Source organism: Prorops nasuta, unplaced genomic scaffold, assembly GCF_024137725.1.
Source record: "Prorops nasuta isolate Cenicafe-Biocafe unplaced genomic scaffold, Cenicafe_Pnas_1.2 PNAS00013, whole genome shotgun sequence".
Classification (NCBI taxonomy): Eukaryota; Metazoa; Arthropoda; class Insecta; order Hymenoptera; family Bethylidae; genus Prorops; species Prorops nasuta.
In genome coordinates this window covers 4,926,156-4,944,742 of record NW_027116810.1, presented here as the reverse complement: position 1 = coordinate 4,944,742, position 18,587 = coordinate 4,926,156, and the positions used below count along the sequence as shown (strand labels likewise).

General features: G+C 38.6%; 1 protein-coding gene across 2 annotated transcripts in view; it reads right to left on the bottom strand.

The window, feature by feature from the left end:
- Positions 1–18,587, bottom strand: part of Kap-alpha1 (karyopherin alpha1) — a 183,310-nt gene that overhangs the window by 95,103 nt on the left and 69,620 nt on the right. For both annotated transcript variants that reach the window (XM_066734640.1, XM_066734639.1), the window contains one exon: positions 1,317–1,537. In XM_066734640.1, the coding sequence (XP_066590737.1) occupies positions 1,317–1,537 (221 nt within the window). The remainder of the gene's footprint in view (positions 1–1,316; positions 1,538–18,587) is intronic.

The window sequence follows — 18,587 nt, the reverse complement described above, 5'->3', positions numbered from 1 at the left end:
TTAAAAGCTCAGCTAACAATAATTCAAAGATGAGTACTGGGTGTTTCTAAAATCCTTCAATAACATTAAAATGCATAATATAATGCAGACGCAATTTGAAATCCTACTTTTCGCTCTGTAATATCGATATACGAATTCTCTTTGGTACCGCAAAATAGGCATGAAAAGCTACAGTTTCACTTTGTGTTTTACAAAAAGAGTATTTTATTCTAAATGATTGCATATATATTAAAGTACTATGTGCTACGCTACACATATTTGCAGCATGAATTTCTTAGCGTTATTCTAACCATCTGGCACAATTTTACGTGCCTTATCTATCCTAAAATCTTCTTAAACGTTGCGATGTAAAAATTAAGGGTATCTATGTGCGTGGTTGGTGATACTTCTCTTCGCGTGCTGTTTGCTTTCAGGTATAATGTTTGTCATCGCTAGATAGCACTACTATAGGATACTAGTTAAAACAAAGTGGTATGGTGACCACGCATGGTGCTTCATCGGTTATGCTTGCAGGTTTCCGTTAAGGGGAATCAGTATACCGACATTATAGGGCAAAAACTATTTCGCATGCAGCGTCGTCATTTGTTGATGAATTGTAAAGTTATTGCCGGTTTTTCGGAAATGCCAGAAGCTTATCTACTAAGTTACGTTAGGAAAATTATCAAAACATGATAAAAAATTTTTGTTTAAATAAATATATTAACATTTTTGAGAAACAACAAATAAATCGCAAAAATCCCCAACGTACTTCACTAGATAATGTTCTTACGTTTCCAAAAAGTCCACAAAAATGCAAATCCGTCAAGAAATGACGATGCTGTATGCGAAAGAAATAATAGAAGAATTTCGTGTTGGCGACTTCCCGAACACGAAAATCTTCTATTATTTGTTTCGCATACAGCATCGTCATTTCTTGACGGATTTGCATTTTTGTGGACTTTTTGGAAACGTAAGAACAGTATCTAGTGAAGTACGTTGGGGATTTTTGCGATTTATTTGTTGTTTCTCAAAAATGTTAATATATTTATTTAAACAAAAATTATTTTTGATTTTTTGTTAATTTTCCTAACGTAATTTAGTAGATAATCTTCTGGCATTTCCAAAAACCTGCAATAACTTTACAATCCGTCAACAAATGACGACACTGCATGCGAAACAGTTTTCGCCCTGTAATGTCGATATACAGATTCCCGTTAACTTTGGCGTCATAACATTATCATTATCTGATACAATTAATTGTGTCAAAATCGAAATTAAAAGATACCAAAATCTGAGAACATGGAAATGAAATCTTCCATTGGCAATTAAATACTTACTGTAAAAGTGGAGGTAGAACACCATTCGATAATACATGGTCTCGACATTCAGGACTATCGCCTGCTATATTTCCCAAAGCCCATACTGCTTGTTCTTGTACATCTTCATATTTTGAGCTTAACAGTGATATAAATGTTGGTACAGCTCCTGCTTCAATTACCATTCGAGTTTGTTGTGATGTACCACTAGCTATATTTGTTAGTACCCACGCAGCTTCAAACTGTATAACAGAACGTAATAAAAATTACCTTAAAATTTATCAAAGTTGCTCCTGTTATTAATAAATTATTATAAACAACAATTGTTTACTACTGCAATGATGCAATAGTTTATATTGCTGTACAATGGTAGAAGAAAATCGTATCAGCAATATATATAAAACCTTACATTAAAAATTCTAAATTTAAATTAGTGCTGACTGTTGGTCAATTAGTAGTGATAAGTATCCTTACTTTTTAAGATCTTTTTCATAAAGGGCATGTGTTTCTAACAATGTAATAAATTTTGATTTTTTCAATTAAGCTTATACTGCTAATATAACTTTCTTCCAATGCATGCAGTATAGCACTTTCAGTAAATTTGTCTTATTGCTAGCCCTTTTTAATTTTATGATACATTACAGAGACATTTATTCAGATTAAATGAATGTTTAGAAACATGCGCTGTTCGTAATTCATAGGTAATTGTTCATGAAAATTGACAATTGATGAGGTATGGTCGCTACCTGTGTCCTCCAACCTTACTGTATCGTTCATCTCTGCAGATTGTCAGAGCGTTAAACTGTAGTGAATAATTCTATTTATACTAAAAACTAACTTTTTCTGTTCAACTATCACAATTTTATTATGTTTTCTTGAAAAATTACTAGGGGGAAAACTCGGAAGTGAATCACGAAACTCCTACACCTCGAAAGTATTATCGAAGGTCTACGTTTAATGTTGCGTAGAAAAGAGGTATCACAGTGAGTATCAAAACTGTGGATCTGTTCAGGAATATTAGCACTGCTCAGCGCTCAGCCAAAATATAGTAAATATTTGATTTATCTGTTATGTATATGTATACATAGACAATAGCATACATAACCTTTATCATTCTAATTAACATTAATATTATTATTAACATTTACACTGTGGCCCTGTACTATTTTAAGATAGTACATGTTCACTAAAAAGATATATGTTTTTCTATAGAACGAGGATACATATTATGATCATATTATCAAGGCTATAATACCGAGTCATATACGATTGGCCTACCTATCATCCGAAATACTGTATAAAGCTCGGTGATTGATGGGTCATAAAAGTAGAGTAACGATCCTGGCCCATAAGTCGCGTGTTAAATAGGCCTAACGAACTTCGGCTTTCCACGGCTCCCGAACATTCAAGTTGAATTTTCGGAAGAAGTCGGACTGTACGTCTGATTGGTGGTACCAATAACCTAATCGGCTCTACCAATTAGATTGAGAGTTATGATAAGTTGGGGGTAAAGGACCAGCAGCTCGTTGCTTGCGTCTTCCGAATTTGGCGACACTCGTAATTTAGTCCTGGAAGAGTACGGAAGCACCTCCAGCTCTGTTCCGCTCAACGCTGCTCGACTCCGCTCTACTCTGCTCTGCTCTACTCAACTCTGCTCTGCTCTGGATTCCTCTGCTCTGATCTGATCTGCTCCGCTCTGCTCTACTCTGGACTGCTCTGCTCTGCTGCGCTCTGCTCTGGACTGCTCTGCTTTGCTCTGCTCTACTCTGCTCTACTCTGCTCAACTCTGCTCTGCTCTGCTCAGCGCTGCTCAACTTCCGTCGAGGGATTCGGCCTCCTCCTTCAGCTTCAGCGAAAAAAGGTTAGCGGGAGTCCCAGCTCCTAACAATTCTCTATAATACGAGTAAAATTCGGAAAACGCGCTAATTAGCATTGAGAGTGTCGAAAATCACGAATTACGAGTTAAACATGTTCCCAAAGTGCGTGAATTGGGAGTTAGAGCCATAAAATGATAGTTGAAATAATAGTCTATCGTCAAGAAAATTCTGAGATTCGCAATTAATTCGACGACCAAGTCACTTATGGATTTTCGGATACGGAATGTATATAGTTTTATATGTAACTTACGTTAAGTTCTTTTATCGATTACCGTGTATTTAATAACGTACTAAATTCTTTGTCATTTCCGAAACTTTGGGTATGCGCTTATAGTACAGTTGATGGGTTGAATTCGGTTATAAGGAGTGACTGGAATATTCGTTCAGGTTCGGATTTTAGTTACGTATAGTGTAGTTCATCGCATTTAACCAGGGGTGTATCCCGAGGCCGAATTCTTCCCGAAAGGAGCTACCTCGTTCAATCACCTCGTGGGAGTACAGTGTTTCTCGTTGGAAGGAACCCCAGAGGTGAATTCTCTCCGAAAGGAGCTACTCCGTTCGGTTCTCCTCGAGCAAGTATCGTTTCGTTCTGGTAAAAGGTCGCAGGAGAAACACCTGCCTTGAGAAGGCCTTTAGTCTGTTAATTAACTTTGTTTTAGTAAAGAAATTCGTTGGATTAGTCCCGAGCATTCCGAAAAACCATTTTCAACGCCATTCCTAGTTATAATTTTATAGTATACGAACAACGATCTTTGCGCTATGAGATCTGGCATATAGTATAACGGTGTCTTTAAGAAAATATAGAGAATTTACTACCGAATACACAGTATGTCGTGATTTCACCTGAATTGCCAAATCCTTCTTTCTTTTACGTTTCAGGGACTCACCCACTCTCCGCTTACGCAATCCTAACCCTATTGTGACGAAGCATCCGCTCGTCAAATAATAGTCGTTGTGCTCTGCCTTCTCCTTGACCTGTAAAAGGGTGGGGCAGGCGCCACCTGTGTGACCCCGCGATCATTACGTGTAATGGGTTCGATCGCGGGTCGATAGGGGGTCGATCCGCGCACGCGCGACGGTAACTATCTCGCGTGCCACTGTCCCCCGAAGCACTCGTAAACTGGGAATCATTGCGCCCGGACGTGCCTTAGTTTTTGATTTTGATTTCTTCTTTTTGTCTTCAAGACCCAGCCTTTCGGTAAGGGCATTGCCCTGTAGTTATTGCCCTAGGTGTGACAGTGTAATATTAGTGCATCAAATAGTAGAACAGGATTTAGGAATATCGCAGGAGGAGCAGCTGTCAATCTGGTGGTGGAGGACACGCACGGGAGCATGCAACACACCCTATCCTGTCAGTATCGCCTAAGTAGCACTAGATCCCAGGTAAACCTGGTTTCTCCGTAAGAGAAATCAGAACCTATTATTTGTCTTTGTTTTATTTCTTTCTCGTCTCTCGAGTCTCGTCCGCGCGGGTAGCTGTCCCGTGTTCGACTGCGCGATAATCCCTCGAATCGGGAAATGTATATTAGTCCGAACATTAATCATTTTCGTTAATTATTATTATTTAATTCTTCCGGAAACGGCCTAGAAATTAGCCAGTCCGTGTTATGGGTCGCGAATCGCGAAGGGAACCCTTGTATTTCGAGAATATATAGTAGCTCGAGGTGTAGTCCCTCGTCGGAGGAAAGCGGTATAGAGCTTCCTCGAAGACCTCCCGACGTGTGCCTGTGCGAATCGCACTGCCCTAGCCGTCTCCCCTGTTAATTTCCAGATAAGCGTGTGAAGCGTCTTGGTCCAAACCCAGAGACAGTCTCAAGCCGGTCAGCCGCGGAGGATCACAGTAACGGATCTAGCAAGCTGGCGCCCCACTCCTCGTAAACGATTGATTATACTTGATCTCCTTTTCCTTATGAAGTAGTAATATAAATAACAAGTTCATATAATTATCTATTATCATTGTAATACAACGAAGGGAATACCCTATTGTAACGATGAGAACGTTTGCTGATCCGCAAGAATTAAAGTAAGCTGCATTTTTAGGAGCTGATCGTTTACTTATTTGATTACCTGGCCAATAACTCCCTCCGTGTGCCTTGTGCGTCGGTTCTGGTCACTGCCTATCCCCTGGCAAACCAAGGCCCATAAGTGATACTTTTCGTTTTTAGGTAATAACCTTAGTGAAAGCACTTATTTGGCCAGGCCGCGAAATACGACGTTACACTATATACACTGAGCTAGTTGGTATTACAGTTTTGACGATTACCGTATTTCGCGATCACTACAGTACAGTGGTTATTTAGGGAACCTGGCGCACAACTTATGTTTTAGATTTTGGTCGAGTTATCGTTTACGAATACTCAAGGGTCAGCCAAAATTTTTGTAGTGTAGCAACACTAAACAAATTCTTTATAAATATACAAGGTGTAACGAAACGACCGCCTTTGTCGTAACTGGAAGTTCGGGGTGACAACCCGAGCGTACGTGTAAAATTTCATTTGAATCTTTCAAGGGGTTTAAAAGTTATTTCTATTTAAAAATTACCCTTTTTCGGTACTTTTCGAACTACTTTAACTGCATAATGGAAAGTGAAGAGGGTGAAAAACAATTGATGAGCCCACCGCTAGAGTGTAAAAATTATCGAACGCACGCGATAATACATTTGCTATTTTTGAAATTAATTTAGCTTTTAGATTAACTTCATAAATAGCAAATTCCTATTCATTACAATTCCAATTCAATTCGATACAAGTATCATTGACTGAATTGATGAAAAGAGCGGGAAGACGCAAAGAAAAGGAAAGTATTAGAAGCTCAGATGTTGCACGAACGCATTGATAATTTAAGAGGGAGCGTGAGGGCATTCTCTTTCCACTAACGAAGCTAAAGAGAATAATTTAAAATCAATTTGTTGATGACAGAAAAAACTTACCTTACCCATTTAATGTTCTCCAAGTTCCTTTAAATTCAAGTATTTGAAAAAGCGTCAAACTGGCTCCTCGATCATTTCCAGAAAGCACACTATCATCGATTTTGCATTTAAATACTCGTGAATTTAAGTAAATTAGGTATTAACCTACGTTTCTTTAAAATACTGGTTAATATGACACTTTTGAACTGTTTGAAGTAGGCTGATAAATAGCAGTCGAAATGAATTATTGGTTATTATTTCTCTCTGTCTGTCCCTTCAGCCTGCTCCAAACAGTTCAAAAGTGTCATATTAACCAGTGTTTTGAAGAAACGTTGGTTAATACCTAATTTGCTTAAATTCACGAGTTTTTAAATACAAAATCAGCAATAGTGTGCTTTCTGGAAATCATCGACGAGCCAGTTTGAAGCTTTTTCAAAAATTTCGATGTAAAGGAACTTGGAGGATATTAAATAGGTAAGTTTAGTTTTCTCTATCATCGATGCAATGATTTTGAATCATTCTCTTTAGCTTCGTTAGTAGAAAGAGAATGCCCTCACGCTCCCTATTAAATTATCAATGCGTTCCTGCGACGTCTCAGCTTCTAATACTTTCCTTTTCTTTGCGTCTTCCCGCTCTTTTCATCAATTCAGTCAATGATGCTTGTATCAAATTGAAATGGAATTGTAATGAATAGGAATTTGCTATTTATGAAGTTAATCTAATAGCCAAATTAATTTCAAAAATAGCAAATGTATTATCGCGTGTGTTCGATAATTTTTACATTCTAGCGGGGGGTTCATCAATTGTTTTTTCACGTTCTCCACTTTCCATTGTGTAGTTAAAATAGTTCGAAAAAGGCCAAAAAAGGGTGATTTTTAAACGGAAATAACATTTAAACCCCTTCAATGATTCGAATAAAATTTTACACGTGCACTCGGGTTGTCACCCCAAACCACCAGTTACGAGAAAAGGCGGTCATTTCTTACACCCTGTATATACAAGGTTTTCAAAAATTTCCGGACCTGTTGAATAGCTTGAAAAGTAAATGTTATACAAAAATTTTTGAAACAAAAGTTATAGAAAATTGCACTGGTTATCGAACTATGACCTCAGCCGTGATATGGACCTTCAAGGTCATCTGAAGGTCAAGTCCATTTTTTTAAATGGCAACAAAATTGTATTTATCCCAGCCAACTAAGGCAAATGGTGTAATGCCAAGCTAATGAAGGTGAGATATGAGAGTTTATCACAGTCAGTTATGGCACTGTTCAATCAATAGTCGAATATTTATCATTCCTTTCTTATTGTAGCAAATGCTTAAAGTTTCCACCCTCGACTGCTTTGCAATGTGCTATGCGGTAATAAAATTCTTCCACAGCTTTACGTATTATGTCTTTATTAATAGTAATAATATTATCCATTATTTTGTGCTAGAGTTCATTGAGGTCCGCTGGTTTCGTTTGATATGCCTTATCTTGAAGATAACCCCACAAAAAATAATCAAGCTGAGTAAGGCCAGGAGTAGACAAGCTAGGCCGGTTTTGGTCCCCCCCCCCCCTCCTGTCCACTCGGATCAGCCTGGTTGCGAGGTAGTGTGGGGAGTCAAGAAATGCTAAGTGGTGGTGGGGGAAATCGGAGGCTCCACGTGAGCTCGCAGCAAGTAGAGGCGAGAGCGTTGCGGGGGGTGCGTGAGGATACTTGCAGCCTTTGACGTCACACCCCCACTCGTCTGACGTCAGGTACCAGTCGGTAAAAGCAGTTTCCTAGATGGTAAAACAGATTCTCCCTGCGTTGTTTTTTTCGCTCGCGTAACCTTGAATCTTTGCAGCATGTTACTGACCTCGCTGAACCCCATTTACCCTAAATGTAGCTGAGTGTGTTGCTTTTTTTCCATAGCTCAGCAATTTTTAAACTAATATATAATAGCATTTGCAAATATTTGATTTATTCATTGTGTGCTTGGGGTGCAACTTACTGTCCAGTACTTTCTCTCGAGTAAATAAATCGATTGAGAGAGCAGGGACAACAGTTTAACACAATTTGTCCAAAAAAATCCTGAAGATTGAAACGGTGGCTCTAACATTTTTGGATTTTCAAGGTTTTCGATTGAAAGATAAAATAATAATGATGTGAGGGTGAAGGATTGGTATGAATTTTAGGAAGAAATAAATATTATACAATTATTAATTTAAAAATAATATAATTAAGATAATGTATAAAAAGAAAATTGTTCATTGTTCTTGACATGTAAGCATATGACACTAGAATTGTGGATATAGACAGCAAAGATTCTACTGTAATATTCTGTCCACACAGCGTATGTCTCATTTTGCCTAAAGAGTGTATTCCTCCTTTCACTATGATGCTGACACTCAGCTCTCAAATAGCAACAGAATCTATGATTAAAGATAATTATTTATTATTAGTCTTGATCTTTTATTTTTTCATGCAGTACATAATGTTAGGAATGTTTAAACTTTTATTAATTCTTACCGATGGGTGGTTGCTGTTAAATACACTCACGATCCCTATATTCACATCGGCTGCATATTGCGCAACCGTAACATTAGCAGCCGACGTGCCAGCGCCTGATTTGGAGTGAGGACAGTAACAGGGGTTGTGCAGGAGCCTCCGACAGCTGATTTGTCACCTGCGGTACAAACCGGAATGGTTTAACAGCCGCAATAGGTGTCCCTTGGTCGACTAAATTCTTTTTATTTGGTAGGACAACTTCTCTTTTTTCGAAACCCATTTTTTCACAATGCTCACTGCTACTTTTTATTTTAATGCAAACAGATCGGAGGTAGAAGCAAACTTTAATGAGCAGTCTGGAACTACTCAGATTTTTATAACATCTCCAACACCAGCTATCTTAATAAGAAACGCCCTTTCAACGACAGTGTTGAGGGTGCTTATACGTGTCATTTAATGAAATTACACCCCAAGTTTAGATAAACAAACACATATCATCATCTCACTAAGCAATGAAATTAAAATCTTCGTGAGAATGCATGTAATAAAGATTCAAGAGAGGAGCATGCTTCAGATATACAAATATCTTTGTGGTATTAATTTCAGCACGAGACGAAAATTATGAACCTCGAATTACGCTCCACGCTAGAGCTTACTATATAAAAATATGTCTAGATATGAATTTGAGAACTGCAGCAAGATCATATCCTTTTTAAAAAATTTTAATGTATATTTTGGATTTTTATTCAGAAGATAGATCCTTACAGATATATTGATCGCTAACACATTGAAGATCATCTCCTCTTTTCTTAAAATGAGAATGTGCTTGAATGATTCATGCATAATCTTTTAATAGAGTCATAATTTGATTAATCAGCAGTATATCATCTTACTAATCAGTGTTAATGACACCTTAAAGATCTGCACACGTTTCCAACAAAAAATTTCTTATTCCTTCTATCATTGAATTTTACCCCCTCCAACAACAATTTTTCCTATATAAATGAATTCGAATAATATTGAACCAGCTTCAATCTGTTCAAACTTTAGTTAGTGCATCGACCACACAACTAGTAAGAATCTTCAGATCAGTATTTTAGTTAGTGCATCAACCACAACCAGTAAGAAAATTCAGATCAGTTTATACCTCAATCTCAACTGCTAAAGAAAGGTAGGAATATATTATTCAAATATTGTTTTAATTTTTTCAATATTAATAATAATAGTTTTCTGTAATATAGGGTTTAGATAAAATGGCATTTTTATCTGGAGTTAATGCATTCGCTTTCATCTCTGAGAAGACATTTGTTAAATTAAACAGTCTCGAGGAAAATAAAGAATATGAAATAATTGAAATGATGAAAATAAAGACTAAATATGGAATGAGGATAATAGCGAAACTATCAACGGAGGATTGGTTTTATCTCCCTGCCCGGATAGTTGCCTTACTCGAATCGCAGGATCAGTTTACGGAGCCGATAAATGCAGCATCAAAAAATATTTTGATCATGAAATATTTAGGTGGGAAATATAATAATTTAGAATTTAAGATTAAACAATAAGTGATTTGTATAATAAATGAGTGAATAAATGCTTTATATATTTATTAAAAAGTGCTTTATTTTTTTCTAACCTTACATATCTAACTTACATTTCTTACAATATTCGTAAGCGGATTATAGTCTATAATTTTATCATGTATAATTAAACAATAGGCTGTAGTATTACTAGGAATATTTTTCCAACACTCAATTTCAATCTTAACATCGACCATGCCTTTTTTAACTGACTCGTTCTAATGTGAACAATCAATCACAAAGAGCGGACCCTATTGCAAGAAGTTTAGGTAATCGAGCATTGGTTTCGACAGTTTTTCTCCAGCATAATATGAGTGGAAAAACTTTACATACATATCATAGAGTACGGAGTAGCGAGATTTCGTGAAATCAGTGTCGAGACGATCGTACGGATAAAATTCAGAATTTAAATAGACTTTAACATCACGTACATCGCAATCGCTAAATTTAAGTACATTCGAGTATTGATCGTTCTTCTTATTTTTTCTAAACGCCAGTATCACGTATCGAGGCTTCTCCAATTGTGTAGCTGCTTTGACAGCCCATGTATGTCGCTGTGCTTGAGGTAAAAGGGGATATTCATAGAGCTCCCAGGAACGAAAAGCCACGGTGAGAATTTTATTCTGCTCGATAATGCGTAGAAATTGTAGTTTGGTAAATTCATTTAAAGTTACGTGAGGCATTCTCCATTGCACTCGGTGCAGTTTAATCCCAGAATCGGTAAACTGATTCGAAGAAAATATTGAATTTATATCATTACGCACTCGTACCAGAACGAGCTCATGGCGTGCATTGATAACGACACGTTTGTAATATTCGCAGAAACCCAACAGCATATGCAGGGGAACGCAAAAGCTGAATGTGTCAGCAACATTTTCACGCTCTTGAGTGGCAACGAACCAGCCAGAATGTTGTAGACTCATACTCTCTTCACTGCTTAAAGATATGAGATTCTTCATACTGGTAGTGATACCAACGTTTTTGCACCGATCAATCTCAATACCGTTCAATTCATAACGAATTTCATCGAACAGAAATGCCATGGAATTAGTGTCGAGCATAACTTTATCCGTCAAAGGTGTAGTAGCAGCACGAGTACCTTCAATCAGCTTCCCCTCTATGTAGAGGTAACTACCACTGGGCAAAAGAATCAAATCTTGCTGTTGTATTGGGATACGAATTTCATCGCTATTTCCCAATGATGCATTCGCATACGGATTGTAAGCATGTATTTCCAATTTAGTGATGCGGTTGTCGTACGCAGGCTGTGCGGTAACGTTCAATGGATCCATGATTTCTTTTCTTCACAGTCAGACCCAATGAGTGTAAAAAATCTATATTTTTTCTTGTCAACACTTTTTTGCCACCGATCACGTTGTTCCCTACTTCACTCTGAGCTGATGTATTCAGCTTTGTTGCAGCTAATTGACTGATTGGTTCATCGAGTAATGTTGGTTTATAATCGTGCAGCTTAATGACACCTGCACGTAATTCTACCAAAGAATGCAGAAGACTGTTGGGTATCTTTTAAGAACCAGAAGAACAGTGAAAGAGTGCCGTTTGTCGTCTATGCATACTTTGAATGTTTACTAAAGAAAATTGACAATAGGAGTAATAGTAGTAAAAATAGATACAATTATCAGAAACATATACCTTTTAGTGTAGGGTATAATTTAAAAAGGGCTCGCGATGCGTCACTCTCATGTTATAATTCACATCGAAGTGCTAATTGCATCGAATGGTTTGTATGCGAGCTCGAGAGCATTGCACACATCGTCAGCGAAAAATTAAAGACTGTAATACCGATGAATACTCTTAGTGATGTTGAAATTTCGCGGCACTACAGTGAACCTAATTGCCATATTTGTGGAAAACCGTTTATTCCAAATCAAGTGTGTATTCGCGATCATGATCACCTAACTGGTAGATATAGAGGACCGGCTCATAATAATTGCAACTTAAACTTTAAAGACTCGCATGTTATTCGCGTAATTTTCCATAATTTATCCGGCTATGATTTGCATTTTATTTTTTAGGCGATCGCGAATACACTTGAGGGATCGGTATATTTGCTGCCTGTAAATAAGGAAAAATACACTTCATTTAGTAAATATCTGCGAAATTATAATATACAGTTAAGATTCATCGATTCGTTCAAATTTATGGCATCCGGTTTGGATAAATTGAGTTCATATTTGAATAGATCTCAGCTGAAAAATTTGGTCGCAATTTTCGGAATTAAGTATTGAACAGTTCAGCCTGCTTACAACAAAAGGTATTTTCCCTTACGATTATGTGGATAACATTACTCGCTTGGAAGAAACGGTTTTACCCGCACGAGAATTGTTCTATAATAGACTGTCCGATAGCGATATCACGGAAGAAACATATAATCATGCCAAACAGGTATGGACCAAATTCTCTGTGACAACACTGTGGGGAGTACAGCAATCTTTATTCAAAGACCGATGTCCTATTGTTGACCGATATTTTCGAGAGTTTTCGCGATAGCTGCATGAAAAATTATATTTTATATCACGCTCACTATTATACGCTTCCAGGCTTCACTTGGGACGCGATACTTAAGCATACCGGAATCCGTCTGGAACTTTTCACAGACGTGGACATGTTGCTTTTTATGGAACGCGGTATACGCGGTGGTTTGAGCCAGTGCTCCCACCGCTACGAGAGGGCTAACTATCGGTAGATGCGAAACTACGATCCGGCGGAACCGTCGAAATACTTGATGCATCACGACGTTAATAATCTATATGGATGGGAAATGTGTCAACCATTGCCTACCCACGGTTTCCAATGGATCGATGACGCTGCCAATCTCGACATCCTTAATGTGTCCGAGGATTCGTCCGAAGGCTATATTATGGAGATGGACTTGGAATATCCACGCGAGCTTCACGACAAACACTCCGATCTACCATTCTGCCCGGTGCATGAGAAGCCACCAGGTTCACACCAGGAGAAACTGCTCGCAACCGTCGGCGATATGACGCGTTATGTGATACACTACCGTGCTCTACAGCAGTGTATACGTAACGGTATCGTCTTAAAATGCATTTATCGCGGTTTAAAGTTCCGGCAGTCCACCTGGCTGAAGGCGTATATCAAATTAAATACACGCTTGCGGACAGCCTCGAAAAACGATTTCGAGAAGAATCTCTTCAAGCTAATGAACAACGCAGTATTTGGTAAGACTATGGAAAATGTTAGGAATAGAGTTGACGTGAGGCTCGTAACCAAGTGGGAGGGAAGATACAGGGCGGAAGCGCTGATTTCCAAACCGAATTTTCAGTCGTGCGATATTTAAAGGGAATTTGGTCGCTATTCAATTGTCGAAATTATCCGCGAAATTTGATAAGCCCATGTACGGAGGCATGAGTATTTTAGATATATCAAAGACCTGTCTGTATGAATTCCATTATGATTATATGCTTTGTAACGAAGTTCCCCGTTACGTATACGAGATACCGAATAAAGAACATAAAAGCTACCGAACAGTGGATATTATTAATCCCTACGTTACCGACTCGTGAGATAGGCTCACGAGTGGATTATAGCTAACGTCAAGGATAGACCCCGTTGACAGGCAGAGGCCCGGATGAAAAGACCGGCGCTCCAGTAAACGATGTCCAGGTTATCCTGAGAAGTAAGGCAGGGCCATGCCAAACAACCCAGGCAACCTGAGATAAGGAGAAGCGGCCTCGGGGAGTCCTAAAACAATGACAGTGTCTATAAGTCCCCACGAGGAGGGGAAATAGAACATCGAGTCTGGCTTGAACGCTGGTTACGCGCGTCAAGCAGGCTGCGCGAATGTCGTGCGCAGACTGCCATAGCAGTCAGTCGGAACGCGACCATGGGACTGTGCTGATGTGTCCGTGCGTGCTGGTGAGCGCGTGGCGCGGCACTCAGACATCCATGGGTCGGTTCGCGTACGTGAGGCGTGTGCTATAGGCCAGCCTGCACGTACGTCACGACTGGATACCGGCCAATGCATAGTGGGTTGTGCAGGGGCGTAGTTAGCCCGTTGGAATGTGTCCCGGTGCCCTCCGTAATCCCATAGGCTTGCGCTATGGCTGGACGGGCCGTGAACATTGCCTCCGTGGTGGTCCGCTCCTGGCAAAACGCTATGCTTTGGCAATTGATACCGCATGTTCCCGCACTCCTCACCACCACCTGTGTGTGGGTGGTGAGGGAGAAATGTATGCCCCTCAGCAGGCAGGTCTGCGAGGCTCGGACTTCCGTAAGGAACCCTCCCCTCTCTCCACGACCTAGCATACTGAGCGACCCTGGCTACCGCTACCGTCCATATGCATGGCCGCAGGGCCGTATAAGATGCATAGAGAATGGGGTCGAAGGACCCAATTGATAACGTAGGGTTGTTGGCCATCCAACTGACCAACTGGCGCCCTGATACCGATAGAAAAGGACGGGCGAAGGTAATGGGAAAACCCGTAGTGTGAGTGGCCCCTCGCACTGACGGGAATAACGTTACAGCTTCCTACATTCGGCAGTAAATGTAAAGCGATTTATACCGACACGGACAGTCTAGTGTACAGTATCGAGTGTGACGATGTTTACTCGGTCATGAAACGTGATCTGGTCAAATTCGATACCAGCGATTACCCTGCTAATAATCGGTACGGCTTACCTTCCGTCAATAAAAAAGTGCCTGGGCTAATGAAGGACGAGAACAATGGAAAGATCATGACCGAGTTCGTTGGACTGAGAGCGAAAATGTATACCTTTAAGGTGCAGGATTGTACGAAAATTACCAAAAAGGCTAAGGGGGTCAAAGGTTATGTTATCGATAGAAACATAACCGTTGACGACTACAAGGATTGCTTGGATAATTTCACCGTACAGTCCCGTAACCAAAATTTAATTCGTTCGAAATTGCACAAGGTGTTTTCCACTACTCAGCGAAAAATTGCTCTCAGTCCGTATGACGATAAACGTCACATAACACCCGGTACTGTAGCGATTCTACTTTGGGGACATTATATGTTAAAAGAGTAGATTTTAATAGCTGTATTTAATGTATTATATTATATTACATAAATTATTATTATTATTATTATTACAAAACATTATTCTTATTTATCCACGAATTATGCGTTTTATCCATTCCTAACCCATTTTACAAAAACATTATTCCGTTTCTTAGGCAATATCTTCTCTACCAAGTATACATCAGGATTAGCTGTTTTTAAAAGTTCATATTCATAAAATCCACCATGTATGTCTGTGCCACGAGAATCTCTAAGTAGATACGTGGCAGGATTTGTCCTTTGCAATTTTGTAACTTGAAATATTTCAGTAGTCCAGTTCGGTGTGTAACCTTTAGCAAACGGATTTTTGTATTTACTGATTCGCACGAAATCACCGGCCTTGAACTTGGTACGTCCAATGATCTTAATGTTGCTGTATACAATAGCAAGCAGATGCTCAGCATGCTCAGGTTTCACGTCAACGGGTCGCATTCCTATAGTACGATGTCTTGGTGCGTTATAATCATCTACCGGCTGTTGCAGTATATTTCGCCATTTGTAACTACCGTCCAGTGTAAATCGTTTCCACATTTCGGTTTTTAACGTTCGATTCCAACGCTCGACTATTGACGCTTTTAACGTGCTATACGTGGAGTAATGATTTATTCCCCGTTTTTCCATAAGCAATTGAAACTCGCTGTTGTAAAATTCTTTACCGTTATCAGTTTGCAAACTTTTGGGACATCTTCCACTCTTTAAGATTTTTCCCATAGCTGTGGTCACTTCCTTACCGCTTTTTCTCTTAAGCGCTATTGCCCAACCATAATTCGATAAGGTATCAATCACTGTCAGAATATAGTGGTAACCTATGTCAGCATTAGAACGCATGTCTACCAAGTCAGCCTGCCAGAGATCATCGAAACCACGTATTATGACTTTTCGTCGTGGAAAATTTCTTCTCGCAGGGACATGTAACTCTTGCACCAGCTGTTTCTTTTCTTCACTCACGATCTTCCCTGATTCTCTTTTTACAACCTTTCCCCCATGCACATATAATTTCTGTTTCTTTTCTTCACTTATGATTCTTTTTCTTTCGAAAGCAATCGATTATCATGAGTATAAAATGTATGATGCATCCTAAACATTCACTTTATGGATCCATCATTAATCTTGCTGTTTGTTTGCAAAATTTTTGCCTCAATCTCCTGTATTTTTTTATTTATTCTCTCTTCAATTTTTTCCTCTAATTTAGCTAAACTGTGTTGCAAGAACTTTATATTCACAGCACATGTATTATTATCAGAATCAATAGTCAAATTTACTATTTTTTTATTATTCAAATCCAGTGCTCTTTTAGTCACATTTAATGTACCAGTATTAAATTCTTTCCTTACGTTAAAACCACTACCAAATTTGTTAATTAACATATTGACGTATGGTACGCAACTGAAGAAAATTTTTATAAATTGTTCCCTTTTATAGAATAAGATCCTCTTCACGCAACTCTTCTATTATTGACTGTATTTCATTATGGTGGTTTGTATGACCTGCGGTGGTTGATGCAATTAAAAGTCGCAATCGATCAACTAATTCATTAGGATCGTTCCAATGTATGTAGTTTGCAGGCTCATCAGTAACACGCATAAATCCACTACCAGCTATCACTCGTTGTGATGGTACTTTATTGTAAATTAATGGTTGAATAGTTTTCTTATACTTGGACCCTTATTCCATTGAACCTGTTGGTAACTATCATTTGCTCTTTTATATGATTTAGTTTGTTCAAGGATTTGCTTATACAATATGATCTTGTCATCAATGGTGTAGAGCTTTTTATTAGGCTCTTTCATGAAGATTAATTCAAAAAGACCTCTCGTACTAATATAGCGCTTTTTATCAATTAAAATATCACCTTCATGACAAATATCAAATGTACATCTTCCTATCACATATTGGTTCCTTTTATCTAATGTAACTCCGAAACCATGATCGAATTGATCTTTACTACCGAAAAGAAACAACTGCATATAATGACGTGCAATAGGTGGAAAAGATCTCCAATCTATGGAATGATTTATTTGTTTTTTTAGCAATCCAAAGGTTTCCTGTCTTGATGTTGAATGTGTTGATGCAGACTCTTGTCCAGGCTCTGAATGTAATGATGCAGATTCTTGTCCAGATTCTGAATGTAATGATGTATATTCTGGCATTAATTTCATTGGTAATACTGATTTATCAAAAGTAGATTTTTCATCATTATCATCATCATAGATCATCAATGATTTATTTGTAAGAGTACCGTCATTGTTATGTAATTTCTTTTTTTTTTCTTGATAATATACTCATTGGGGGTTGAAGTATGATAACGCTTCCGCTTCTTGTCATGATTCATATCTATGTTTAAGTCATGAGATTCTTCATTGTTATTATCTGTTTGCATAACTAGTTTTTTCAGTGGATCAACTATTGGTTTAAAAGTTTCATTCAATCTACTTTCCACCATTGATCTTTCCGATTTCAGTGCGCGATGTTTTTCACGAATCACCTCACTCGTTTCAGCAATCTTCTTAAATAGTGACTTTTCATCCATTTTTATTGTAAACTTTTAATTGTTTAACCATTCAATGTACTAGTTCAATCGATCTTTATAGCTGTTCGACAAATCTGTTTAGCAGTTCGACCGACCGGTTCAGCGGTGCAACCGATCTCTTTAGCGGTTCAATCGAGTTATTTAGCGATTCGATTGACAGGTTAGGCGGTTCGACCTACCGGTTTAGCGGTTCAACCGACCTGTTTAACGGTTCAATCGAGCTGTTTAGCAGTTCACCCGACCGTTTTAGCGGTTCGACCGACCGGTTTAGCAGTTCAACCGACCTGTATAGCGGTTCAACCGACCAGTTCAGCGGTTCAACCGACCTGTTTAGCGGTTCAATCGAGCTGTTCAGCGGTCCGATTGGTCGGTTTAGCGATTCGACAGACCTGTTTAGTGGTTCAATCGATCGGTTTAGCGGTTAACCGACCTCTTTAACGATTCGACTGACCGGTTTACCGATCCAAGTGACCCGTTTATCTGTATAAACTGGTTTGCTTAATAATGTAACCGGTCCGTTTGTGTAATTAAAAGCTTTACACTGTTCAATGCTCTACGTTAAACTAACACTTTCCAGCATTGATATGATGCTTTATGCTATTCGATGGTTGCATACTCCTCGAAACCTTTCCGACAACGACCATTTTGCATACCACTGTCCTTATCAATGAATAAAAATCCATAATCTTCCTGCCAACACTTTGAACACAATTCACAAAATGTTTCAAATGTCATATCAGTGTTTACATGATCTTTGTAAACATGCTTCAAGTTAGTCTCATCCTGCTTAAAAATGAATAACATATTTGCATTGTCACGAATCAGATGTTTTGGGATCTTGGCACAGGTCTGACAAAGATAG